The sequence below is a fragment of the Calidris pugnax genome, unplaced genomic scaffold (genome assembly GCF_001431845.1).
Source record: "Calidris pugnax isolate Ruff unplaced genomic scaffold, ASM143184v1 scaffold273, whole genome shotgun sequence".
In the NCBI taxonomy this organism is placed as follows: domain Eukaryota; kingdom Metazoa; phylum Chordata; class Aves; order Charadriiformes; family Scolopacidae; genus Calidris; species Calidris pugnax.
In genome coordinates, this window is record NW_015094508.1 from 62,421 (window position 1) to 88,448 (window position 26,028).

General features: G+C 42.7%; 2 protein-coding genes across 3 annotated transcripts in view; one reads left to right on the top strand and one right to left on the bottom strand.

Moving 5' to 3' along the window:
- Nucleotides 1-1,189: 1,189 nt before the first annotated feature.
- LOC106901817 (sperm-associated antigen 4 protein-like) lies at nt 1,190-2,706 on the top strand. The gene is made up of 5 exons (XM_014964830.1): nt 1,190-1,332; nt 1,715-1,882; nt 2,091-2,180; nt 2,354-2,451; nt 2,649-2,706. The coding sequence occupies exons 1-5, from the start codon at nt 1,264-1,266 to the stop codon at nt 2,704-2,706; spliced, it is 483 nt and encodes a 160-aa protein (XP_014820316.1). The 5' UTR covers nt 1,190-1,263.
- A 7,642-nt stretch (nt 2,707-10,348) lies between these two features.
- Nucleotides 10,349-26,028, bottom strand: part of SLC1A1 (solute carrier family 1 (neuronal/epithelial high affinity glutamate transporter, system Xag), member 1) — a 54,508-nt gene continuing 38,828 nt past the window's right edge. For both annotated transcript variants that reach the window (XM_014965101.1, XM_014965103.1), the window contains exons 6-12: nt 25,646-25,753; nt 24,054-24,238; nt 21,923-22,030; nt 16,964-17,086; nt 16,243-16,437; nt 15,589-15,723; nt 10,349-12,485 (exon numbers count right to left, since the gene is read on the bottom strand). In XM_014965101.1, coding sequence (XP_014820587.1) covers nt 12,239-12,485; nt 15,589-15,723; nt 16,243-16,437; nt 16,964-17,086; nt 21,923-22,030; nt 24,054-24,238; nt 25,646-25,753 — 1,101 coding nt within the window. In that variant the 3' untranslated portion in view covers nt 10,349-12,238. The remainder of the gene's footprint in view (nt 12,486-15,588; nt 15,724-16,242; nt 16,438-16,963; nt 17,087-21,922; nt 22,031-24,053; nt 24,239-25,645; nt 25,754-26,028) is intronic.

Below are 26,028 nucleotides of genomic sequence, written 5' to 3' on the forward strand. Positions count from 1 at the left end.
CGAGGTTCTCTCGCTGCAGGGCTGCAGCCAAGAAGGGTAAGTTCAGGGCTGCCTTTTTTCAGGCCATGCTGTCACCAAGGCTGCCTGGCTGGGCCGGGAGCCACGGCCCTGCACAACCAGCGCCATCCTGCCCCAAGGGAGGCCTGGGGCCACCTGGCCTGGCAGAGCATGTGGCGCTGGCTCCCCTGTGCGTGCCTTGGTGGGATCCTGGAGGAAGGCCGCGGTCCCCCAGGACCGGGGCCACCCTCCCTGCCCAGGCACGCCATGGGTGCCCTGCCTGCCGGGGGATCCTGCCCGGCCCTTGGTACCCCACTGCCAGGGTGCCCCCAGCTGCCCCCCTCTCCAGGGCATCCCCACGGCCCTGCCCCCAGGGAGGGAGGCCCAGCGCCCACCTCCCCGCTGGACCCGTGGCCTCAAGAGGGCTCCTCAGCTTCATCTCCGCTTGCTTCACACAGGCGTGCTCTTCAGTGTCCTGCTAGCTGTGGACTTTGTCCAGAGATGCCTCAGCATGGTCATCTCCAGCCTGTGAGTACAAGAGGGTGCAGGGGGGACACGGAGACGAGGGGTGCCAGTGGGTCGGGGCGAGCAGGGTCATGCTTCCCACCAGGAGACCCTGGCTCCTCCAAAAGTCCTGCTCCTCAGCTTGGAAGAGAAAGTCCCCCTGGGCAGGCAGGGCTCTGCCCTTGGCCACTGCTAAGCCCAGAACCCCCTCTTTTTCAGGAAAGAGACTGTCGCCGCCAACAAGAAGAGGCTCGTCGCGATCCTCGTCATGATCAACCTGGCTGCTCTTGGTGAGTCTGTCTGCTGCCAGCAGACCACGGAGGTGGCGACTGTGAGCTTCAGCCACAACCTCTCTCGGCACCCTTTCCCCATGTCCTCAGCCAGCCTCTTGCCACCACCACGCTGGGGGAGGAGACGGCGGGATGGCAGGGATCCTTAGAAACCCTCGTAAAGTAACTCTCTCTTGGGGATGTGCATTGCAGCCGGTGCCTGCTGTGGGATTGTGCAGCTCACGTGGAGGCAGCGGGCAGCGGATGTGCTGCAGGTGAGTGACTGCTGTTGTGGGACAGGAAAGGCCCAGAGGGGAGCCCGCTGCTGGTGGGTGGGTACATGGCCCCGTCCTGGGCTTCCAGGCGGTGACGCGGAGAACGGGCAGCAGCTTCTGCCAGCCCTTCCTGGAGGCCCCAGCTCTGGAAAGCCCCGGCAGCTCTGGGACTCCAACGGAGAGCTTTTCTCTTTCAGATTGGCTTTTCTGGTGGCTCCATGGAACAACCTCAACGGCTGAGGAATGAGATGGTGTGCCTGGCTGCAGACATGGACACTATGAAGAAGGTGATGCTGCACTTTGGGAAGGAGGGCTGGGACCAGCTGGGCCGTGCACAAGCCCCTTCTTGGAGCAGTGGTTGGGCTTTCCCTGCTCCCCAGATGGGGCAGTGGAGGGTGGGGGCAGCGTGCAGAGCTGCTGACCAAAAGGAGAGCTTTCTTGAAAGCCCTGGCTGCGGTGCAGGGTATGGGATGTTTCCCACTGGATGGCTGTTTCCCTCCTTCCCGGCTCAGGAAGATGGCCGGGCGCTTCTGTCGGCTTCCCAACACGCCACTCGTTTCCAGCACAAGCACAGCCCAGCGGCGCGGTGCCGCCTGTGCTCGTGGCTACATTGGAGCACTGGGGCCCCATCATGCCCTCACCTTCCGTGCTCTTGCCTTCTGCTTCCAGCCGGACGATTTCCAGAGATACTTCTGGCCATTCCAAGGGTCTGGGAGCGAAGTGCTGATCCAGGTACCGGCACAAATGCCTCTGCAGACCATCACCGTGCAGCAGAGCTCCGAGAGAGCCTCTCCGCTGGGGACTGCCATCAGTGCCCCCCGAGATTTCGCTGTCTGTGTAAGTCTCTGCCGGGGGCTGGGAGCTGGCGGTGGGGAAAAGCTGTAACGGGGACTTGCTGCTCTCTGCGCGGCTGCCGAGATGCGTGTGCTCCCAAGCAGTGCTGGAGCCACAGGAGGCGGGTGCAGATGACGGGCCCGGGGCAGGCAGGAAGGTTTCCTCGTGGTCGCGTCGAGCCTGACCTCCTCCCCTGTGCTTTGTCTCCAAGGGGCTGGATGAGGAAGGCGAGGAGGAAACTCTGCTGGGGACATGCAGCTGCAGCAGGCAGGAGAAGCCCCACCAGTGCTTGCCTCTGCAGGTAGAGTGCGTGCGGGTGGGCAAGAGGCCAGGGCAGAACCGGCCGTTTGCCAGCAAGCCGCCTGGGGAAGAAATGGGGACGGTCCCTGCTGGGAGAGGGGCCTGACACACAGAGCCCGCTCTCGCTCTGCACATCCCGCAGTGACGCTGATTTTTGCCATGGTTTCTTTGCAGAATGGGATCCCCAAACCTGGTGATTGGAGCAGCTCGGGAAACCCAGCACAGAGGCTCATTTGTTGGATGGAGGCGATGGGGAAGATGGTGGGAAGATGGTGGGCGTTGTTAGACGCCCGCATAGACCTGTTCTCTTCAATAAAATTTCACATGTGAAAAGGAGACTCAGGCCAGAGGGAGGCAGCTGTTGGTCTGGTGCAGAGCAAGGTGGTCTCAGAGGCCCTCTCCGAGCTGCCGGCTCCTGCCTTTCGCAGGCGGAGGCCTTCCTCAGGCTTTGCGCTTTCTCTCCACCAAGGGCATCTTTCCTGACGCGGCAAAAGGAGACGACGCTCCCGAAGCCTTTCCCTGCCTAAGCTCCTTGGCAAAATCCTTTGGCACCGGGGTCGCCTCTGGCCCCTGGACAGGCTGGCTGGCTGAGCCGAGGCCAATGGGATGAGGTTCAAGAGGGCCAAGTGGTGGGTCCTGCACTTGGGTCACACCAACCCCATGCAGCGCTAGAGGCTTGGGGCAGAGTGGCTGGAGCAGTGCCTGGCAGAAAAGGCCTTGGGGGTGTTGGCCAATTGCCCACTGAACATGAGCCTACCTAAAAGGGGAGGTGGGGGTCTGTCTGTTCTTCCAAGTAACAGGCAATAGGACAAGAGGAAACAGCCTCAAGTTACATCAGGGGAGGTTTTGATTGGGTATTAGGAAAAATATCTTCACTGAAAGGATGATCAAACATATAGAATTGGCTGCCCAGGGAAGTGGTGGAATTGGCATCTTCAGGGGAGGTTTTGATTGGGTATTAGGAAAAATATCTTCACTGAAAGGATGATCAAACATATAGAATTGGCTGCCCAGGGAAGTGGTGGAATTGGCATCTCTGCAGATATTTAAAGATGGGTAGATGTGGTGCTTAGCCATATGGTTTAGTGGTGGTGTCAGGAAAGGAGGTTGTAGAGAGGTGAGTTTTGGCCTCTTCTCCCAAGGGGATAATGACAGGACCAGAGGAAATGGTCTGAAGTTGTGGCGGGAGAGGTTTAGATTAGATTATAGGAAGAATTACTTTCCTGAGAGGATTCTGCAGATATTTAAAGATGGGTAGATGTGGTGCTTAGCCATATGGTTTAGTGGTGGTGTCAGGAAAGGAGGTTGTAGAGAGGTGAGTTTTGGCCTCTTCTCCCAAGGGGATAATGACAGGACCAGAGGAAATGGTCTGAAGTTGTGGCGGGAGAGGTTTAGATTAGATTATAGGAAGAATTACTTTCCTGAGAGGATGGTCAGGCACTGGAACAGCTTGCCCAAGGAGGTGGTGGAGTCACAATCCCTGGAGGTATTTAAGAAATGGATAGACGTGGCCCTTCAGGGCATGCTCTAGTGCTCAAGATTGCTGATTTGTGTCTGTTTGTGTTTTTTTTTAGTGGGTGGATTTTGTTGGTTTTGTTTTGTTGTTTTGGTTTTTTTTCTGGTTGGACTCAATGATCTCAAAGGTCCCTTCCAACCATGAAGATTCTGTGATTCTGATAGATGGACTCGATGATCTGCAAGATCCCTTCCAACATAGACAATTCTAAGATTCTATTATTTTACCCCCCTGTAAGTATTTCTATTCATGTGAATGAATAGATGGATGAGAACCTTTAGAGGGCCTCACTGAAACAACAAATAACTGGAGTAAATACAAATCGAGTCAGAGAAGGAGAAAAACATTGGGATTCCATTTTCCTGAAATGACTTCAAGATCTGTTGTCTTCAGAGGAGTATGATGCATAATAAGGGAGAAATCCCTTGGTGGAACTCCTGCCTGTGTTCGTGTTCTGCTCCTTCTAGCCAGGTGTTGCTACCTGTCCAGCCCAAACAGTGTTTTCTTTCGTGAACAGTTCATCTGAACTGAAAACCAGTACAAGCCTGCATATAGTTTTAAAAAGATCTGTTTGAGATAGTTGGCAATATCAACGGTGGTATTAGCCCTGTTCTGTTGTTACCAGCAGCAAGTTACAAGTACCTCGTTTCATGTGGGATTTAAAAGAATCTCTTGTGGATGTAATACTTTGCTTTGCCTTACAGTAAGTTAATGGTGAGGTTACTTCACTGAATAATTTAGAACTGCCCACCTAAAACCAAAGAAATAATATGAAGATGCACTTCTTAACTTACAATAGCTTGGTTTAATGTAAAGCATCTCCAGCCCTCACAGGCAATAATAGATTAATTCATTCTCCCTTTCTTATCCTTTTTTTTCCCTCCTTAAAAGTGCAAAAGTAGGTATCCAGTGTAACGCAAACATTTTTTTTTTGTAAAATTACCTCCTCTAAAGACAGAGTTTGCTCAACTTTGTAGATTTAATTTTGTAACTGGAGACTTCCCACACAACATAAAGTTTCAGGACAAAATGTACAGCAAGAAACATATCCAAGTTTTAAGAAGCTACAGGGACATAGTATTTCTGGAAGTGAGAACCATTTTTCTACTCAGTTTCCTGCACTGGCCCTCAACTCTCTGCTGTGACAATCATTCTAAAGCAGGATGTCTTCTTTTAAGAGTGAAGTAATGCTGTAATGAAAGAAGTAACCAGGTTGTTACTGTGAGAGGCAGGTTCTTTCTTCCTCAGAGAAACATGTTCTTGGCTCCCGATTCCTGTTGACTTGAGGGAGGAAGAAGACTCCTTTTTCCCCTTTGCAAGCATGGATTACTTCAGTAGACAGCTCCTTAATGCCAGAGCAGTAGTCCTGATAGCCCATCACTGCACTTTCTCAGCTTTCCAGGCTAAAATATAAATCTCCTTAAAGGACTGGTAGTGATCCCCAATGCCAGATACAGGCTGGAGCTCTCCTGTGATCTCAGCAACTCTCACTGCCCACTTCCTCAAGGAGGGCAGCAGAGGGACAGGTGCTGATCTCCTGTTGCTGGTGATAGGACATGAGGAAATGGAAGGAAGCTGGATCTGGGGAAGTTCAGAGGTTCCTCACTGAGTGGCTAATGGGCAACTGGAACAGGCTCCCCAGGGAGTGGTCACGGCCCCAAGCCTGTCAGAGTTCAAGGAGTGTCCAGACGGTGCTCTTAGTCACATGCTTTAGCTTTAGTCCCATGAGGAGCTGGACTCAAAGATCCCTATGGGTCCCTTCCAACTCAAGATTCTATGGTTCTATGATTCTTTTTTAACGTGTTTGGCAGTAAGATGGCAAAGGTTATGAATTGGAAGCCCAGGTCAGCAAGATTAGGAGTCTGTTGCTGTGGTTAAGTATTGTGCGCACGTTTCAGCATGGTCATGGGATGCCATGTTACTGGTTAATTCAGAATGGGAACTGTCAGTAATGTATGATACCTAAGAAGCAGTGTAGAAGCAACCTGCCCCGGCCAGCTTGGACGGATAGGGAACCTCTGACTGAGTTTATCTATCCATGAAGACTAAGTACACAGATAGTGTTCTGTGATGTGTGTAAGCAGTGATGGGCCACCAGGCAGGAAAACAAAGATGTTGCCTGAGCCTGCAAAAATTACATTAGAAAAGCCAACCTCAAGTTAAAACTTGCAAGAGAAGAGAAAGGCAACTTGAATGGATTCTGTAAGTAAATTGCTGAGAAAGTAAGTACACTACTAGGACTAGATGACCTTTAAAGGTCCCTTCCAACCCAAACTATTGTGTGATTCTATGAAAATTGGGGCTGCAGGAAGTAGGACTCTTCAACATGACGTTCAAAGAACCATTACAAAGGACACAGGAAAGACTGAGGTACTTATTGAAATTTCTGTCTCTGTTTTCACTGGGAAATCCCCTCTCAAGCCTCTCACCCTTTTAGCAGGGTGCAGGGTGGCGAAGCTGTGACCACAGTAGAAGACACAGTTAGGGATCACTTACTGTGGGTGGAATGCATCTGAGGATGCTCAAGGAGCTGGCTGATACCATTTGCATGGCAGTTCCCATTTTCTTTCAAAGGTCATGGCAACTTGGTGGAGAATCCTGACAGGAGGAAGCAAATGTCACACTTGTCTTCGAGAAAGACAAGAAGGGGGATACAGAGAACTACAAACCAGTCACCCAACTTCAGTCCCTGGAAAGTTTATGGACTAAATCCTCCTAGAAATCTTGTCCAGACATACAAAGAACTACAAGATGTGTAGAACAAAGTTCTCCCAGCAAGCTGACAGACAGTACCAAGCTGGGAAGAGCACTTGATGTACTAGATGGCAGGGTTTCTATTAAAAGAAACTTTAAAAGGCTGCACAAAAAGGCTGTTACAAATCTTATGGTGTTCAAGAAAAGTAAATGGAAAGTCATATCTGGGATGGAATAACTCCATATAGAAGCTGAGTGTTAACTGGCTAGAAAGCAGTTTTGTATAGACCTGAGAAGTCTGGTGAGCAGGTTGAGCCTGAGCCACCAGTATGACCTTCCATCAAGGAAGCCCAGCACATACCCTGGGTTGTTGAAGTGCATGCAGCAGGTTGAAAGAAGTAGTTCTTTAATTCTATTCAGCACTTGCAAGAATACATCTGGAGGGTTTGGTCCAGCTTTAGGCTCCCCAGTATATGACAAATATTGGCATATGTGACAGGCCAGCAGAGGTGCACCAGGATGGGTCAGGGGGCTAACACACATGACATGCAAAGAAAGGCTAAGACAGCTGGAGAGGCTGAGAAAAGTAGATGAGGACTTCTTCAAACAGGAAGAAGCCAGATAGTCACAGGTGCTGGTCTTCACTGGGGACTTGAACCGCCCTCATATCTGCTGTAAGGAAAATACAACAGGGCTCATCCAACCTGGGAGGTTTCTAAACCGCACTGATCACAGCTTCCAGGCAGAGGTGATCAAGGAGCCAAAAAGTAAAGGTGCTCTCCTAGACCTGGTATTCATAAACTGGGAAGAACCGGTTGTGGATGGGGCAGTGTTGGCTGCAGTGACCAAGAGACATTGGAGTTCAGGACCCTAAGAAGCAAAATCAGGGCAAAAACCAGGAAGGCAACCCTGAATTTCAAGAGATCAGACTTTGGCCTCTTCAGGAATCTGCTTTGAAAAATGCCATGGAATACAGTCCAGGAAAGAAGAGGGCTCCATGAGGGCTGGCTGATATACAAGGATCACCTCCTCCAAGACCAAGAAAGAGCCATCCCAGCAAGTGGGAAATCAAAGGCAGCAAGAGACTGGCAAGAGTGAGTAAGGAGCTCCTGACTGAACTCAGACCTAAAAAGGAAGGTATAAGGAGTGGAACTGGGGACAGGTGACCAAGCAGGAGTTTAAGGTTGCTGTCTGATCTTGCAGCAATAGTACTAGGAAAGCCAAGACTGACCTGGAGTTGAATCTGGCAACAATGTAAACACATGGAGTTAAGTCTTTGTTATTATTATGTTATTCCTAACAAGTTATAAAGAGAAACAAGGTCTTCATGGGAAACTAATCCTTGCAGTTTTAAATTTGGATTTCCTCTGAAAATGTGGAAAGTGTCATCACCATGTAATTATTTCTTATTTAATAATAAATTAGCGGGTACAGTGATCATGGAAACCCATCGAGCAATCAATTGGTTTTATAATTTTAGCTCCTATTGCTACAGCATAGTGGCAGTTGTTTATAAAGAGAAAACAGGGTCTTAATGGGAAACTGATCTTTGCAGTTTTGAACTTGTATTTCCTCTGAAAATGCAAAAAGTGTCATCACCACATAATTACTTCTCATTTAATAATAAATTAGCAAGGTGCAGTGACCATGGAAACCCATGGAACAGTCAATTGGTTTTATAATTTTAGCTTCTATTACTGCAGCACAGTGGCAGTTGTTCTTATTGGAATTGGATTACTGACTTGTTTTCTTGGTTTGTCTTTGAATGTTGTGGTTGATGACATGGTTTCACTGTTTTTTAATCCCTAGTGGTAATACCAGGGGATAAATAGAAGATATTTAATTGCATGTCTGCCTTTATTACAGAAGACAGCTTGTAACAATGTTCTGGTGACATTCTGTTATACTGAGGTTCCTATTCACCCCAAAAACATACAGTCACACCATTTTAAATTTAAGAATTTTTGGTAAAAGAAAGTCAGTGCCCTTCCTGCTAACGTGTAGTGCAGTTCTTATCTGGAGCTTCCTGAACAGGAGAAGAGATGTATTTTTGCCTCATACGGTAAATTGTCTTGATACAGTGCCTGAGACTCTGGTGTTGAAGAAAATATTACACTGCTAGGTCCTTAATGGCTTTGCTTTAATAAGCAGGAAAAGCATATTGATCAAAAAGAGGCTGGTTACACATACACCTGTAAAACAAACAGCCTGTGCAGGACCTCTGAGAACAAAGAAAGAGACTATGTCATCCTACGAGGAACCTTGGGCAGGAGAGTGTTATCAAAGCTAAATCCTGTCCTTGACAAGAATGAGTCACTTACTGGGTGACTAAGAGTTGGAAGGTTATGAAAAAGGATTAATAACGTATATATTGGCACATCTTTTATTTAGCTAGCATAAGCTGGAAAAAGAGTGTGAGCGTGGAGTCCCAGAAGACTTATGTATATTTAGAGCAGTTAAGTCCCAACTGTCAATCCAGAAATGGGAGTAAATGTGAGGTAAGACTTCCTCCTCCTCACACATTTTTCTGCATGGTGGTGACAATGTAGGTTTTTTGGGGGACAATTGAGACTGTCAAAAACAGTGCAATGTTTGATACACTCTATGAGGAGTAGCGAGTGAGAAAAAAAATGTCTACTCAAGATTTTGCGTTTGCCAACAGCCAATGGAGATATTGGCTTCCATAAAGAACGTTTATAGACAGGTCACAGCCTTTCCTCGTTACAGTTTCTGCACTTTCAGTGTGCCATACTGGTCTGGCAGTCAAGGGGCTGTGACTTGGTTGCTGTTCCTCACCTGATCTACCTCCTATGCCCTGGTAGTCCTGTCTTCCCTGTGCCTGCAGTCCTCCAAGTGCTGCCAAGTGTTGGGCCAGAAAAAGCTAGAGACAGAAAACATGGAAAAAGGAAACCCAAGAAAACTCTGCCTGGCTGTAGCTGTGCACAGCTGGGCACACTCCATTGTTCAGCATCTCACTCGCTGGGTGACAGGAAATGCTCCAAGGTATATTGTCCACAGTCAAACAGGGCCTGAAACGATAACGTAGGGGAGGGCCCCGGCCATGAGTCTGGGGGAGTGGCTGGTTGTATCTCTGAAGATCTCAAACCCAGAAGTTCCTGTTCTTATCTGGGAAGATTAAAGAAAAGCGAACTGCACGTCCTGGCTGTTTTTACACAGTTTAAACTCCTGTAGAGCTGATATAGCTCACCTACGCGTATTGACAGACCTGTGTATGTTTATGTCCAGGTGCTTTCTTTTCTTAGTGTTAAGAGTCAACTCCAAGTCCCTGAGTATCCCGGCAGGGATGTGTGAGTGGGTAACCTTGTCTTCCATGACAAAAAGCCACAGATGCTATTCAAAATGCAGGGTCCAATCCTGTGATAGCTTCTGCAGCCCCAAAGACCCTACAGGAACAGAAACAACATGGTGTACAGGGCCAAAAGCTGCAGGTGCTTTTTTGATGGGAGACTCTCCACCACTCTCCAAAGCTTCCAGACCAGGAGGCTATGGTGAAGAGGACACATGGCCCATGCATGGTTTTTCCACACACATAGAGGTGCTTACTCAGAACATTGTGTCCAGAAAAGCATCCTTGGACTTAACAGTATCTTCAGTATATGGTTTGGTCTCTTGGTGGTGAATAGATGCTAAAACAGCACCATCAGCCTCTGCTTAGTTGAATCTGATCCATATACATAAATAATAATTAATCCCCTGCTTAGCATGTGTCTAACAGTACTCTCCCAGCCCAGAACATCTGTAGTTAGAGGACATTCTTGCAATCTCAGCAGTGTGCTCTTAAGCATTTATTTTATTGGAAAAAGGGAGTGATTCTTGCCAAAGCTACCGCTGAGTCACTAGTGAAGATAACATAAATACAAATTCAACCGGTTTTGTTTTTCTTGCTATAGCTAAAGGAACCCAATATTCTACAGTGAGGAGAGGACGGTAGTCTAAAACAAGAGTAAAGAGAGAAAGTATTTATTTAGAATATGTTAGGAACACTGTTCACAGTACATCATAACCAGGTGACTACACAATGGGGTGATCAGAAAAGGGTGACTTAAAAAGCAAAGAAAAAACAAAGTGTAGTTGTGGAAACTTGCAGGTTTTTTCTTCCAAAAGCAAAGCTGTACAAATAGAGACTGTCTCATACTATTCTGCACAGGTAAAAGATGGATTTACTCAGTCTTCCTTCTTTTGTATAAACATACCAATACTTAGATTAACACTTCCATATAGTTTACAATGTTTAATTTAAGTACAGTATTATGTCTCATTGACTTGTTGATTTAAGGTGCAATTTGTCAAAACCTACAGTAAATACGTTCTTTTCTTCATCATTCTCTTTGGCACGCTTCTGGTTTATTTAAATACAAAAGTGTAGGATTGAATCAAATATATATCACTGCAGGAACTTGAAGGGTTTATTTGTTAGCATATGAGTGCAATTTTAGGTTTACCACAACCTTATTTACAAAGAAAGAACTATATATGAATTTCACTTTACATATAAAATGGCTAATGACTTTAATGTGCAAGGCAAAAAAATTTGTTACAGCAACTCCTCCCTTGAGAGTGATTTCTGCACCATGGAAATCTTGTATAAAATGTTTTAGAAAATGAAGATATTTTACGAGGAAGTTCTTGGTGCTTCTTATCCTACAGCAAGCCACCTGAACACATGATTTTCTGGGTCCCGAAATGCTTCATAAGATACAGTTTAGCTGATATGTTGGCACTGTAGTAGTGTTGCAGCTACAAACTTGCATGTTCAACTGGCAAACTAAACCAAGGAGCAAAAAAACCACCAGTGCGTGTAAAAGGCTTAGTGACAGTGGTTTCTTTCTACAAAAAGGTATGCCTCCTATATTCTTGATATTATATCTGGTTTTATGGCAAGGAGGAAAGGTTTAGAATTTGCACTATGCATTACTGTATATTCTGTTTTAATCTTCATGACCTCTGCCTGCTTTCGGGCTGATTAATATTTGGTTAGAGTCAAAGGTGACCAACAGTTACTGAGCTTACTTATGCTTCTGATGGAAATTCACTAAGTAGGAGGCCATCAAAATTGACCCAAATCAGTGAATTACCACTACAGCAACTCTTCAAATGCCAGAAGAGCAAACCCACAGCAATTTATTTCACATCTGGAGGCCAATCCCAGCAGCTGGCATTGACGTGAAAGGCATGGGAAAACGTTGCTACATGAACACTAGAAATTCTTCCATGCCCAATTATTTCACAATTAAAGAATAATGAAACCCTGTTCACACTAAAATACTTATTACAAGGCTTTTCTGGTCTGTTCCTTCCTGAATCACCCAAGTGATGTCCTCTCAGCTGCAGAAATGAGTATTTTGGCACATGATCAAGTTACAGTAGGTGTCAAGTACAGTGCAATCTGTTTAGAAGGCAAGGATGTTAAAAGAGATTTCATACAGGTGCTTTGTAATACGGGGAAGATGTGGAATGCTGTGCTACTCCTGAGTAAAACACGTTTGGCTGTCCCAGCTAGGATCCCCATTTATGAGCATGCTGATTCCAAAGAGGCATTTCATAGCCTCAGCAATAGTGTATATTCTTAAAAGAAAAAACAACAAAAAAAGAAAGTATTTTACAACTGTCTTTTTCTTCAAGCTATCCCCAAAGACTAAAGATAGTGAGTTCAGATTGTTGGGAGAGGTGATGAGAAGGGGGCAGAAATGGTAAGGAGAATCAGATTCTGTGTGGTACATCAAATGCATGTGAGATGTAATTAATTTTTAATTATCCTTTAAGCTTTTTGAGCTATTGCATATGGCCATGTCCTTTAGCGCCCCTGTTTTACCTGAAAGCTACTGACTTTAGAATTGAGACGTCTGCGTGAAGGATATGGTGTCAGACTTATCTACAGCAAAGCCTCCATTGACATACGATTTCTTGGTCTCTGTCTCATCATTATCAAGTGTTGTTGTTTCCAAGGCAAAAGGATTGACTATGTTGACTTCAGAGGTGACATCCATCTGCTCCAGCTCCTTCTTAGAGAGCTTCTCCACTACACCTGTACCAAAGGCATCTCCCAAGACATTCACCATTGTTCTGAATCGATCCCTATGGAATAAAAATGGTGTCAGTTAAACCATTCTGAACATTAGTTAAAAAATCCTTATACTGAAAGTAACCGACTCTAGCAAATCCAGAGCTCTTTTTTTTTTTCCCCAGTTTAGATTCTGGGTAATTTGGCAATTGAAAGAAAAAAAATTCTTGTAGAACAAGAAGCACAATTTGCCCCACATGTATTTAAAGAAGCCTGGAGTCATCTTCATGACAAATTACTTGGTACAGAGTGTGTAGAACTGCAGGTCTCATCTCTAGTCTGTTAGAGCAGTAATCACACTGCTGCCTGCAGAGTTACAAAATGCTGTAGGGATCTCTTCTCAGGCACTAAGGTGTGCTTCACAGCTGGTTTGCTTTGTGTTGGGAGGACAGACTGTGGGGTGTAGCAGAAGAGTCTGCACTGTGCCTTTTGTCTTTTTAACAGTCAGTTCCTCAGCAAGAGGAGTGCCTACCCCAGTATCTTCAGTATTCTGGCCCAAACCCTGGAAATGGGAAAGGCTATTTTCTGTTAGCTTCTCCTTGTTAAGGGGCTGAAGTACAAGTTGTATTAAACAAGTCAAAGGAATATGATACTTCTGTACTGTTGACTTTTCTCACAACAGAAATGTGACTTGCAGGCCTTAAAAATTTGCCCCTGCTTGGCAGAAGAGCAAAAAATCCATGCAATATAGCAAAGTTTGAAAACTGGCATGGAAGTAAGGTAGGGACTGTGGAAGGTCATACTTCCTTGTTTTTCTTTTCAGCTACAAAGCACCGGAAGGGCTTTGTGGCAAAACAAGTTGCTCTGTCTGTGCAGAGGTGTTGAGGTGGATATATTCACAAATAGAAGGGACTGCAAAAACAGTAGTGAATTGAATTGATGTGTATCCTATACATATTTGTCTACTACAACTGCTAAATCCAGTGCTAAGAAGTGTCCACGTGTTCTCAACGTGGAAAGGAAATATATGGTAGAGAAAGGAAGAGAAGGATAAAGTAAAACTTGGGTAGGATCAGATTGACAAGTGAGGCAATCAACAGCACTGGAAACTCATCTTTCATATACTTCTATTATATTCTCAATTTTTTTCTGTTCTTCATTAAAAAGATGGAAGTACTCCTCCAGCCTATGTAATAAAATCTTGGTGAGTTCAGAATTAACTAGAGGATTGTTAATGAGCCACTACTACCAGGTTGCAAAATAATAGATTTTAGGCAATAAGTACAAAAGGCGAAAGTGTTAATAATCTACGTGGCATCACGATGTGCATTCCATCTGCTGAGGTGCAAAATGCACTGGCAATGATCCCTGGCACATTCAATTAATCTTTAATTTGCTTTACAGAGCAAGACAGCTTAATCTGAAAAATATCTCAATTCCAATCAGAAACAGCTTGAATTCTTTGTCTGTTTCATGGCAGAACAGGTAGCTTCTATATATTCATATTGTGCCTAAGAATCACATAAATTGTGGACTTTCAAAGGGGAGACAAGATAAGATCCATGAAGGTACCATTTCTATGAGAAATAGGGAATTACTGTTCTCTTTGTCTCTCACTCCCATAAAAGAATTAGACGGCATTGAATAAAATGATTGGGACACAGATTAAAACAAACAAAATTAATTACGCCTCTGCGCAACACACTGTTAGGTTGTGGAACTCATCTCCATGGGACTTGTGGAAAAATAGAAGTTTATATGGGTCCCAAAAGCAGTAAGGCATAGAAGAAGAAGAAATTGAGAACTGTTAAAACAAAAACCACCTCTAGCTCAGGAACTCTGTGAGCTGCAATTTGCAGGAGGTGAAAGGAGTACTTAGGGAAATGAACCAATATACATTTGTTCTCTTCTTACACCCTTCTTTAGATACGTGCTCTGAGCCAGTGGTTTGTACTGATCCTCATCATCCTTAACTCAACTAAATGTCCACTGGGAAAGAAGGGGAACTGGGGAAAATTAAATGATTGTGGAGCACAGCGAACAAACCAATTAGACCCTGTTGCAGACAGTTGATGGGGAGAATGTTCTTGTGGCTGGAGCTGCTTTGTTTAGAGCAATTATACTTGTACAGAAATTGAATTGATTCTTGGATCCATTCAACAGCCCTGCTTATCTGGAGACTGGCATTTCTCTCTACAGCCTGCAAGGCTGCATTATATAATAAAATAAATTATATATATCTCTGAAATACACAGGTTGCTGCCAGAAATCCTTCAAGAAAAGTATTGGAAAGGATGGGGGAGGAACAGGAATGCATTCACCTTGAGTCTAAATATAAGCCTAAGGAGATGTGCAGAGTCTATGAAATAATTAAGATCTCTGCATTGATATCTATGAAATATCATCCATGCTGGTGAACAAGATCTTGGTTTGAGCACGAAAGCTTGCATGGTTTAGGAGGCAAAAAAGCTGTGCTACAAACAAAAGTTATGCTCCTTAACTTATGAATCCTGCTACTCTTTCCTAGTGGAAGATTTCTGGTGAAAATGTTTCTCTCCAGAAAGTGCTGCTTAATGTGACTAAGGGGTTATGATGTGCTCTGAAGTGAGGTGGTTGGGCTCAGGCATAAGGAACACTTTCTGAGTTTGCATGTGCGTGCTTGTTGGTGAAGGGGCTGTGTCTTTAAAAAGCTCTCAGAGGAGGAGAGAGTAACGCTGGCAGCACAGGCCCATCTACAGACCACCCTGTGTGTGCACATGGAGTCGAGGACCAGCTTTGCTTAGTTCATGTTGTGCTCCACTCCCTCCCCACCACTGTATGGATTTTATGTACTCTGGAAATCAGCTGAGATGTTCTGCTTGGGGCTGCATTTGATTTTTATGAATGGTGTATGAATTTATCATAATATAGTGGCAACTGAGACACTCTGGAGGCACTCTTTGGTACTGTCAAATTTGTCCTTCCTGAGTATTATGCTAATGATTTATTAATCTTGTTGCCCCTATTTTAAGATTGATAGCACCTCTGACTAGAAATGTCTTTGTCCAATTCCTGCAACAGTTCTAAATGTTTTTGTTGCTTTTTTTCTCAGACCTACATGTTCCCACACAACTTACGTAAACATTTAAAAAAAAAACAAAAGGAGAAAGAATTAAATATCAAGTGCTTTAAACTTACAGAAGCCAGTCAACTGCAATGATCAGAGTAACATCTTCAGCAGGCAGGCCAACGGCGCTCAGCACAATAACCATGGTGACAAGTCCAGCTTGGGGGACGCCTGCAGCCCCGATGCTGGCTGCTGTAGCTGTGACACTAAACCCCAAATAAAGCCCAGAAAAGACATTCAGAATTCATGTTGCTCACAGAAACTATTTTCTGGCACAGATAGGCTTATTTCAGTGCAAGAAAGAAGCCCAAAAGTTCCAGTTTTCCTCTTGAATAGTATCTACTCTAAGTCTGATGACAAGTTCATGAGACTTGTCACGTATAGATGCTGTTATGGTTACACTGCAGAAGAACAGGCAATGGATGACGAAGAGGAAACTGAACAGATCAGAGGCATAGACCGAGTTGGGTTTGCAAGTGTTTGCAGTGGAAGAATAACGGCACTTCCCAGAACAATGCTGAATACTAGCTGCATGTCCTGGCCCATCCCACCTCCTCATCAGCTTACGCAGGCAAGGCCTTGGACCAAGAAGTGAGGATGTTTCTGTTACCTCCTGTGCTGCGAATGATAGTTTCAACCTTCCCAAGGGGTATCCAAAATTAATGCACCATTCAAAAAAACCCCCAAACCCTCCAACAAAATGCACGTGACGTCTTTAGTCTTACCTAATGGTAACGATTTGGCCAATATCCAGTTCTAAGTCATTCAGCTGTGCAATAAATACAGCTGCTACTGCTTCGTAAAGAGCTGTGCCATCCATGTTGATGGTAGCTCCAACTGGAAGAACAAACCTGGTAATTCTTTTGTCGATCAAGTTTTTTTCTTCTGCACAGCGGAAGGTGACAGGCAAAGTTGCTGAACTGGGACACAGAACACACAATGTAAGAGCAGGCAACAGCATACCACTTCCCTTACCTCTTCATCACAGCCTGACTCACATGGAGATCTACGGCAGGCAAGAAGGCTGTACCATGAAAGGGAGAGTTGGCTTCTAAAGCAAAACAACTTTTGTTATCTCTTCTAATTACAGGAAGAAATAACAAAGTCTTAGTTATCCTCAAAATTACATGATAAAGCCATCATGATGTTTGTAGTCACAGAAACAGTGCAACAGCTTGAACTCTAGCAAGTCTGTGGCTAATGTGGCTAATGGCTAATGTCCCTCCTGGGAGGAACAGGCTCTCGTTTGGTGTAAGGCCAGTGTAATCTATAGCACTGCTTTGGGTACTGCAGAAATAATGATGAACCTAATATTTCAACCTCCAGGGAATCTAGAATTGCCCCTGTGAAATCAGGGTATGTAACAAAGTAGCAATAAAAATTAGAGCAAAACCAAGGCAATTACTACCAAGAACATTACAGAAAATAAATGTTTCTTTTGTTTACCTGGAAGAAATCATGAGGGCTGTCAGAAGTGCCTGAGCCATCCCCATGGCGAACCGAAAAGGATTTTTCCTTACTATTATTAAGTAGATCAGTGGCAGAATTATAGTGGAATGGATTGCAAGTCTGCAAAATAAAATGGACTGCTTAAACAAATGGATACATCTTATTGATTGTTTTAATAAGACAGTGATAACAGGTATCTAGTTCTGTCCTCAAGTACACTTCCGAAACAATACAGGTGACTTTAGTGACACCTATGTTCAAAATTCAGAGACTATACCACCTTAAAAAATTGCAAGCTGATACTCTTCTACACTTTCTTTCAAAAGGGAGATATAAATTATTGTCTCCTTTTCCAAAGTAGAACAAGAATTAACTATTATATTGGAAATAATTTTAAACTGATGAAGACAAGAAAACTAAGGTAATCCATAATATTTAAACTCATATGCAGAGGGCGATTTGATATATGGTAAAACACTCCTCTCTCCTGCCAAATCCTTACAATGCAAACTAGAGATAAATCAGAAAAACAAACCAAATTATTTTTCTAAGTTTATCTGCCTTTATTATAGAACATATTTTGGAATTAGAGCTTCCAGTTCCCAGCCAGGGACTGATGAAGTCCACAACTTTCTGCAGAAACCTCAAATACGATCCTGTAAAAAAAAATCCACAGTTACTTTGTGGAAAACTATGTAAGCTTAAGTCTGAAATTAAAACGTAGAGACGTATTTCAGATTATACAAATGAGGTATATGTAGTCTCATAATCTTTAAGGTTGTAAAATGCTGAAATAATGTCTTTTGAAACTATCAACCTTTAAAATTAAGTGTGTTGACACGCAAAAGATCAAACTGTCCTGTTGACTTTAGCTGCTCAGGTGTATTTGCCTGGATATTTGGGTGGTTCTCAAGGAGAAATTCATCGTTCAATTTGTGCATTAATTTTGAACATTCTGCATTAATCCTGAATGCACATGAATGCAGAGCTTTGTGGGCATTATGTGCCCACAGCAGGCTGCTGTGACCATATTTAAAATGAAGTATGCGTGAAGGGTCCGGGAACTATTTCCTGTGTTCCAAGGTCATAAGCAATTACAGCAGCATCAGCTTCTTGTGAAAAGAAATGATCATAGCCTAGAAATGTAAAGCCCAGAACTGTTGTCATGTATGACCTTGGGATTTTTATTCTGTCCTCACAAGATGTTCTTGCGAAGGTTACTGTGTTGTAAGAGTGCTTTATGATTTCGGAGCGGCTGGTAAAGATAGTGGCAAATTCTGATATTATTTGTTCTGCCAAAAATAGGCAATTAAAAGAGCAGTAGCCACAGCACAAAAATCCACAACAGCACCAAAAATCACCCAAAAAACCTAATTATTTGTTTCCTTGGAAAAAATATCTTTTTACAAGCCACAGTCATTAAAGTTTTCATTCTGTATGTGAACAAGTGACTTATTTAGTGGAATGTAAATAACTGCACACAACATGTATTGATAAAATTTTCTAAACAACTCCAGAAAGATACCTAACAGTTTATACAGCAGTGCCTAAGAAAAAACTGAATTCTGCACATCTTATAGAAAAAAAAATATGAAGTGGAATGAGTATTGTTGAGTGTCTTAACAAAACGTTGATGAGAGTAAACATTTCAAGTATGTCCACATCTAGAAGCATACTGACTTCCAAATAACGATTTTGAAAAATTTATATCTGCACCATTTCAGTGGCAGCATGAACATGGCATTATCCAAATAAAGTATTTGTGCATAGCTGATTTTAATGAAACAAATTTGAAGTAATACTTATTTTCATGCGTAAAATGCAACTCACAGCAAGTAGCAGAAATTATCCTAAAAATCATAATCAGCAACTGAAAAAAGAAATTCTAATGGTGCTCAATTCTAAGATAGGAAGAATCTTGTCCCTCAGAATCCCAAACTGCCATTCCTTACAGCATCCAGAGATGCAGCTGCCTCGCTGCTTTCAGAAGAGAGAAAAGTGCAGGCAACAGAGAGCCTGCTTGCTGCAGCTTCCTTTTTCTTTTTTTCCACCTCAACCTGTGGGTTCTCTGGCACTTGCATTATGCATCCTACTTTGATTTTCTTCCTTTGTGACTGCTAACATGTCCTCATCCTGACTCTGACACCATTAAAAGTGAGAGGCTGACGATATTTAGTGGCCAAATGGAGCAGAAGCACTGTGTGGAAGTCTGTTTCCTCATGGTGACCTGAACGAGACATAAAGACTGATGAGAGAGACTGAGAATGTGAAAGGTCGTGAATAATCAAGCTGGGCAGAAGGTGAGATAGAAGATGAGCTAGAGAGAGAAGTCAAAGGAAAGGAAGAGGATGATAAGACACACTAGCCCTCCTGCTCTTACACATTTTTCTTGACAGGGAATACAAGAAATATGTTTAAGATAACCTGCAATCCTCTGGATCAAGCTTAAAGTGAGGACAGCTACAGAAGATGCTGATGAACAGAACACACTGCAAACACACAAGGTCAAGCCAATAAGGATGAACATCAAAAAGACGGTGGGAACAGCAGTGTTTAAGAAACTAAAACAAAGAAACATTAAAACTTTTATTTGCTATGGGGTGGGCAAAAAGTGTATTCTTGCAGACTGGGAGGAAACTGTGGAACAAGCACCTCTTCCCTGCAGCCTATAGCCTTGGGTGTACATTGTCATCTCTGCTCCTGTGATCCGATGACAACATGCCCTCCCTGATGGTGTTTTGCAGAGAATATGCTGCTGTTAGCCCTCCTCCACAACACCTTGAGCATCACCTGCTGTAGGCCATCCTGTAAGAGACAGAAATGCTGCAGAGACCTACCCTAGCAGACATCAGAGAACACTGTGGCATGTGCAAGGGAGTGGAGTGGAACAGAGACTTTTTGTCTCCGAGGATGTAAAGGTGGGCAGCCTTACTATATACTTTTTGATGGCACCTGACAGCCTACTTTAAATTGTTCTGCCTGTCAAGCCCATGGTTACCAGCTAAATGGGAGACTATATGTTGCAATCCAAGTACTCAGGAGAAGGCACTGTGTCTTCAGTCACATCTAAAAGATGATAGGCTCTGTCACAGTACAAACAGTAACCACTAATAGGTAAACAGTCATAAAACTTGCTATCAGATCTAAAACTAAAGTCAAAGGGCAGAAATAATCCATGCAACTTATTCCTCCTCTGAGTTAGCTGGAGTTAATAACACAGAAAACCTGCAGAAGTGATACAGTCTCATTCTATAAATGACTTTTACCTAACTTCTGGCCATGGTCTCATTTATAACTTATATAGAAAATACTAGTCTCTTGATTTACAGTCTCTTGGTAAACATCAAATTTTGCATCCTTTGAAAACTTGGGTTTTTTTCCAAGTCTAAATGGGAACTGACAAAAAATTGCATTATGCATTAGACAAACATAACTTGCACTCATCTCTGTAACATTTTGAAAAAGTCATGATTCAGTGCTATTTCTGCAGGTGCAATTTTTATTTAGAAAGTCATTATGTCTCAGATCATTTTTGAACACCTAGTCCAAACATAGTGGCTTATGCATAAAACAAAACAACTTTGAAATAAATATGATTATCTAGCAGAGATTAATGCAAAAAAAAAAAAAAAAAAACAAAAAAAAAACCCCTGACGGGGTTTATGTGTTTGGTTATTGACTCTAAATTAATATATTATGATTCATTTGCATTTTAAATAAAACACCTAGGTGCATAGCAATTCCTGGCAAGATGAGAAAGGCAAATGAAAAGGATTGAAAAAAAAAAAAAAAAGACATCCTTCTTGACTATTTATAGAGAAGTTTGCATTTAAGACTAATATATTTCCCTTCTCTCTGCTTGGTTGTCAGAAACCATGTGAATGGCATTTGAAGAATAGCATGCATATGCATATAGTGGGGGGAACGAAGCTCTTGAACAACTTTGGATCTAGCCTCTAGACAAAACATGAATAAATCCTTAGTATACTGAAGGAATTACAGGAGTGGATGCTAAGGCAATGAACCAAGGCAGCCGAGAAGTTATGCTTCACTGAATTGGAAATAGAAATTTAAATGCATTTAACTTACTGGGACTGTAATATCCATTTATCTATCAAAAGGGTTCTTTGCTGAATAGTCTGCAGAAATATATAATGATCTAATATTATAACCTATATCACTCAGAGCAGTTAAGTTCCCCCTTCTAAGGCTCCACATCTGCAAGGCTTCACATTGTGCAGGTACAACCTCCTCCACTCCAGACTATTCTACACAGCCAAGGGTCTAGAAAAAGATCAAAAAATATTTTGATGCTTGGCTCAGTTATTCAGATAGCAACTGCTGCTTTTGCAGCTTCACCAGCTACCCTTGCCTTGAAGGAGTAACTAACAAACAGTGCCATCCCCAGGGCTTCTCTTGATGTCACCTACCTTCTCTCCGCTGGGGGTGGGAAGGGATCGGTTTCCTCTCTGGAATCATTTATTGTGCACTGCACTTAACTATGCATTCCATTGGGCAGTGGGGCTGGGCCTGTGCTGGTACACCTTGAGCCCACAGGTCCCACTGAGGTTCCCAACTTAATCCAGTTATTTGTGTATTTTCAATAGGCTGTCAACCCCCAATAAGCCATAATTCACGACGCTTTTCAAACTTCTTCTAGTATCTAACAGAAGCATTACTACTCTCAAAAACACAATGATTCTACCTGTTTTAGCAACAAGCAGAGAAGATGAAACAATGACCACAAGAAAAGCCTTTTCTTTTCTTTTTTTTTTTTTTTTTTAGAATGCAAGACAGTGACTTTTTAAAACAAAATATGCATTCAGCAAAACATGCACTCAAAACATCCTCACATAATTTTCACTGAAAGAAAGAGGTTGGGTGTTTTGGATAACTGAGTTGTAATCAACTGAGCTCTAAAACTGCAGACAATTTCATCTTTAGGAAATTACATACCCACTTAGTACTGTAGCCATATAAAGACCCAGTTTACGAAAGATTTCCCAGTCCTCAACTTCTATTATCTTCCCAGCAACTAAAAACACGATACCAACTGGCATATACCTAGAAAGCAAAAATAAAGTAATTACAATGCATTCTCAGAAATATTGCATGCTCACCACGGAATAACTTCTTGCACAGCATAACTTTTTACAACAGATAGATTTCTTTTTTTCATATTCTATTACACTACTGAAGATTTTATTTAATATTCTGTTATACAAGTAACTTAATTCACTTGCAGCAAGACCATATTAAAGGTGATGGAAAAAGACCAGAAAAATCAGAGTAAATGTAACCCTGTGCATAGTCTAACAAGTACTATATGACATGGTGTTGCAGAATACCCAGAAGGTGCTACTGCAGCAAATATTGATGCATAGCCATAAGCTTACTTGGAGGTGGAAGTTTGGAGGGCTGAGACCAATATCTGTGCATTCTGCAATCACACCCAGCTGTGAAAGGTCTCCTGTGCATACAGCAGCTGCCCTGCAGCACTGGGGCTGTATGTGGGGCATCCACACAGAGAAAGAGTGATTTCAGTATATTGGGATAGTACAGCCATCGCTGTGTTGCTTGATGGAGGGCCCCCCATCCCCCAGTAAATTTACACAAGGGCATGCCTTACAGACATGAATAGCTAGATGGGCTACTGTCTACAGAAAATTCAAGGCAAAGATCAGGACTTATGGTAGCACCAGCTCCACTGCATTCTTTTTGGTACCAGAGAGCAGGCTGTCACAAAGACAACTTGCCACTTCAGAGCTTTGAGAAGTATAAAATTAATTTATAGATTTGCAAATATACAAAATGTATACATTTAAAAATCTGAATGTAGAAAGTGTGTGCGTGGTATCTCACAAATAAAATAGTACCTTGTCCCTGTGCAAAGCAGGGACTGCTACTTCCTTCTGAGTCCTGAACTTGGTGAAATCAGAACTAATTCCTCACCCTGCCAGCATCAAACTTTACTGTACTCAATGCAACAGCTCACACATCTGTAGAAACACAGGGAGCTTGTAGCCACACCTTCAGGCACAGGCAAGACAATGGACAGTCAGCTTATGGGTAGGATCCTGTATTTGTGGCATGTGCTAAAACTCTCGGGTCTTGTAAGTGGTAATTTGCTGCAGAGCGAAGCAGGCTATTTCATGGGGCTGTAACTCAGCTGGGGACTGAACCAGCTGCCTTGTACAGGACAAGCTGCAGAAACCAATTCACCTTTCTTTAAAGGCAGCAAGAAGTGGAACTAAATTCTGGAGAGGTTTACTGTTCTACAGGCATATTTCAGTGTGCTGGGTAGAAGAAAAATCCATGGGAGGGCCAGATTTGATAAGCTACTGTTTGTGTAAAATATGTGGATATGAGCAGAGTATTGTAGTAAATGGCAGAAGGACATCAAACTCTGGAAAGGATTGCGTGTGCTTATAGTCTTGGTCCTGTAATTGTGACCTAAATGGGGAAAAGCTCTGTGAATAGCTGTGAAATTCAACCAAACACTATCAGATGAGTTGCTACATTTTAAAATTGTTTTTCTTGTCTGGGAATACTATGAGAGAATATTGAGAGAACGTTGTCTCAGAAAACTTACTAGCAGAAGATGTTTTAAGTTGTATTTTGCATATGATTTTGGATTTTGGTCTGCTCTCTGTCTTGTATAATAATTTATATTTCTAAAGAAACTTAGCTCCAAGGACAGCTATCCAGTGAACATAACGGCTGTCAGGCAGTAGTGTTCAAGACTGAGAAGTGCATGTGGGTGATAATGCTTCTATGGTCCTCAAATCACCAGTGTGCTTCTACTGGTTTGATACAAACCTCTAGCAAGAATGTCTGAAAAACTTGGGTTCTTTGTGTACAAACAGGACTGTCTTGAGTATACAGTAAGTGGAAGCCCTGTCTCCAGTTTCCTCAAAAGGATCAAATTCTGTAGAAAGAAAACTTTCTACCAGCCCTTCTTTTAAAGTTTTTTGCTGTAAAGTCCTATACAAAAACAAACATGAAGTATGAGTCTGCTCTTACCTCTTCAGGGACAAAGCACACTTAAAGTAGTTGTTAGAAAACGCCAGTATGTCCTTGGACTTACCACATAATTATCTGAACTATTCTCATTGTGGCTTCATTCAGTGCATTGAAAAAATCCACCAGGACTTGTCCTTTCTCTCCCATTTTCCCGATAACAATTCCAAAAACAAGACAAAAGACGATCAACCCCAGCACATTGATGCCGTTGGAATACATGCCCACGATTTTGTATTCTTGAGTTTTGTTCTACAGATTCAAGAGAAAAAAGTTACTATCTGAAAACATGAAGTTTACTTTAAAGAGTTCTAAAATGAAAACACATTTTGATCTTTCTTTGAAAAGACAGAGACCTCTTTCCCAGTCACTCTATTCACTTTCTGGCATCGCCAATTGGGTAAGTTCAGCAATTAAGGTAGAACTAAATTGTCTTTGAAAGCTTTGTATTTTAAAGCCATCCAAGAATTTGACCAAACCCCACCAGGGTATAAACATCCCTTATAGACTTCTGACACGAAGTATGGCAAGGTCCTGGTATCTGCAGTCATGCCTTCAATATACTGAAGAGTTACTCCCTGCTGTGAATGACAAAACACAGCTGATGTAGAATCCTCCTGATTGCTTCTGAGCAACTCAAGGGTTTGTGTCTGGATTTAAGAATCCAGACGCATAAGAACTGAGACAATGATGTCCAAATTTGCCGCAAGTTTAAAATCTATTGCTCAGCTGGAATAAGTGAAATTGCATAATTTATAGCAGAATTGGATGCACATAACACAAAAATCCTACTAAATATGTAGGCATTCACACTTTCCTCTGTGTTTGTGCAGTTAAGTTCATGTTTGTGCATGAACATATGAAGGAAAGGGTGCAATTCTTCACTGCATTGTGCTTCAGGATTTAATTGATGTCTTTTAATATAGCTCATGTTCCCATGCTCTCATTACTATGAGATGAAATTTGGAAGGATTATAATGAAATGTGTATTGATTTGGTACTGTTAATAGTTCTGTGGTCATACTCCATCGAATTCCTTTCTCCCTCTTCTCGAGTGTAATTCTGGGCTTTATAAACCATTAACACCTATAAGCTTTCCACATCTCTACTCAGAGGTTTGTTAAACCTCTTCTTCACTTTTGTCTCATCACATTTTTTTTGAAGAGTAACAAACTATAAATTAATAAATGCCTTCCATTGTTTTGTTTTCCATTTAGACGATTTTATTATGATTTTCCATTCCTTTCTGCCTGTGGTGCTTACAGTTATCTCATTGCTGCTCAAACATCTTGTGCTGATATATATCTAGTCTCTCCAAAGTGACTCTTTTCTTTAATTTCTCAGCAAATTGACACTTCATTAGCATATATATTTAATGGAGTATACGAATGAGTTATTTTCTTACAATACCTATTATCTTTGGACTGCTTAATCATCAGTGGAGTCTTCTGGTATTCTTAAACCTATTTGAAGATACTCATAATCACCTCTAGCACTTACTTGCTAAGTTTTGTGCCCTTGCTGAAATCTATCAATATAGAAATCTATCAATTAGTTCCTTTCTTTTCTCAGTCACTAACCACATCAACTGAACTAAATTTATTCTATGTTATTTCTCCCCCCTTTATATATGAAGGAATACAACAATAAAGGTCTCACCTCTGAAGCCTCTGCTGTTGTAGCAGTGGTAACAGGTTCTTGAGTACATCTGGAACCATTTTTATCTATGACAGGTGTAGCTCCAATTTTTTCACGTTTGGTTTTATACTGGAAAAGTTTTTTAAAAAATAGAAGAGCTTCTTTAGAAACATGAGAAAACTGAAGAATGGACAAAGGCCCACTTTGTCCACTACAAATAAGGGAAAAATGAACCAATGATGTGGTGTTGATGACCCTGCTAACGAACAGGGAAGCATACCAGCACCCAGACAACTGCCCATAAAATCAAGCAGTTACAAGTCCTAAGGGGAAACTTGGACCAGAACTGCTGCTGAATAGTGAGACTGTGATGCCTGGTGGAGTGGAACGCCTCCACTGTTGTC

What these genes read in the sequence shown, in the direction of transcription:
- LOC106901817 (XM_014964830.1), top strand. Translation starts at nt 1,264, where the DNA reads ATGGAACAACCTCAACGGCTGAGGAATGAGATGGTGTGCCTGGCTGCA. An exon ending in CCCGAGATTTCGCTGTCTGT is followed by an intron (nt 1,883 to 2,090) that starts GTAAGTCTCTGC and finishes TTTGTCTCCAAG; the next exon opens with GGGCTGGATGAGGAAGGCGA. An exon ending in ACCAGTGCTTGCCTCTGCAG is followed by an intron (nt 2,181 to 2,353) that starts GTAGAGTGCGTG and finishes GTTTCTTTGCAG; the next exon opens with AATGGGATCCCCAAACCTGG.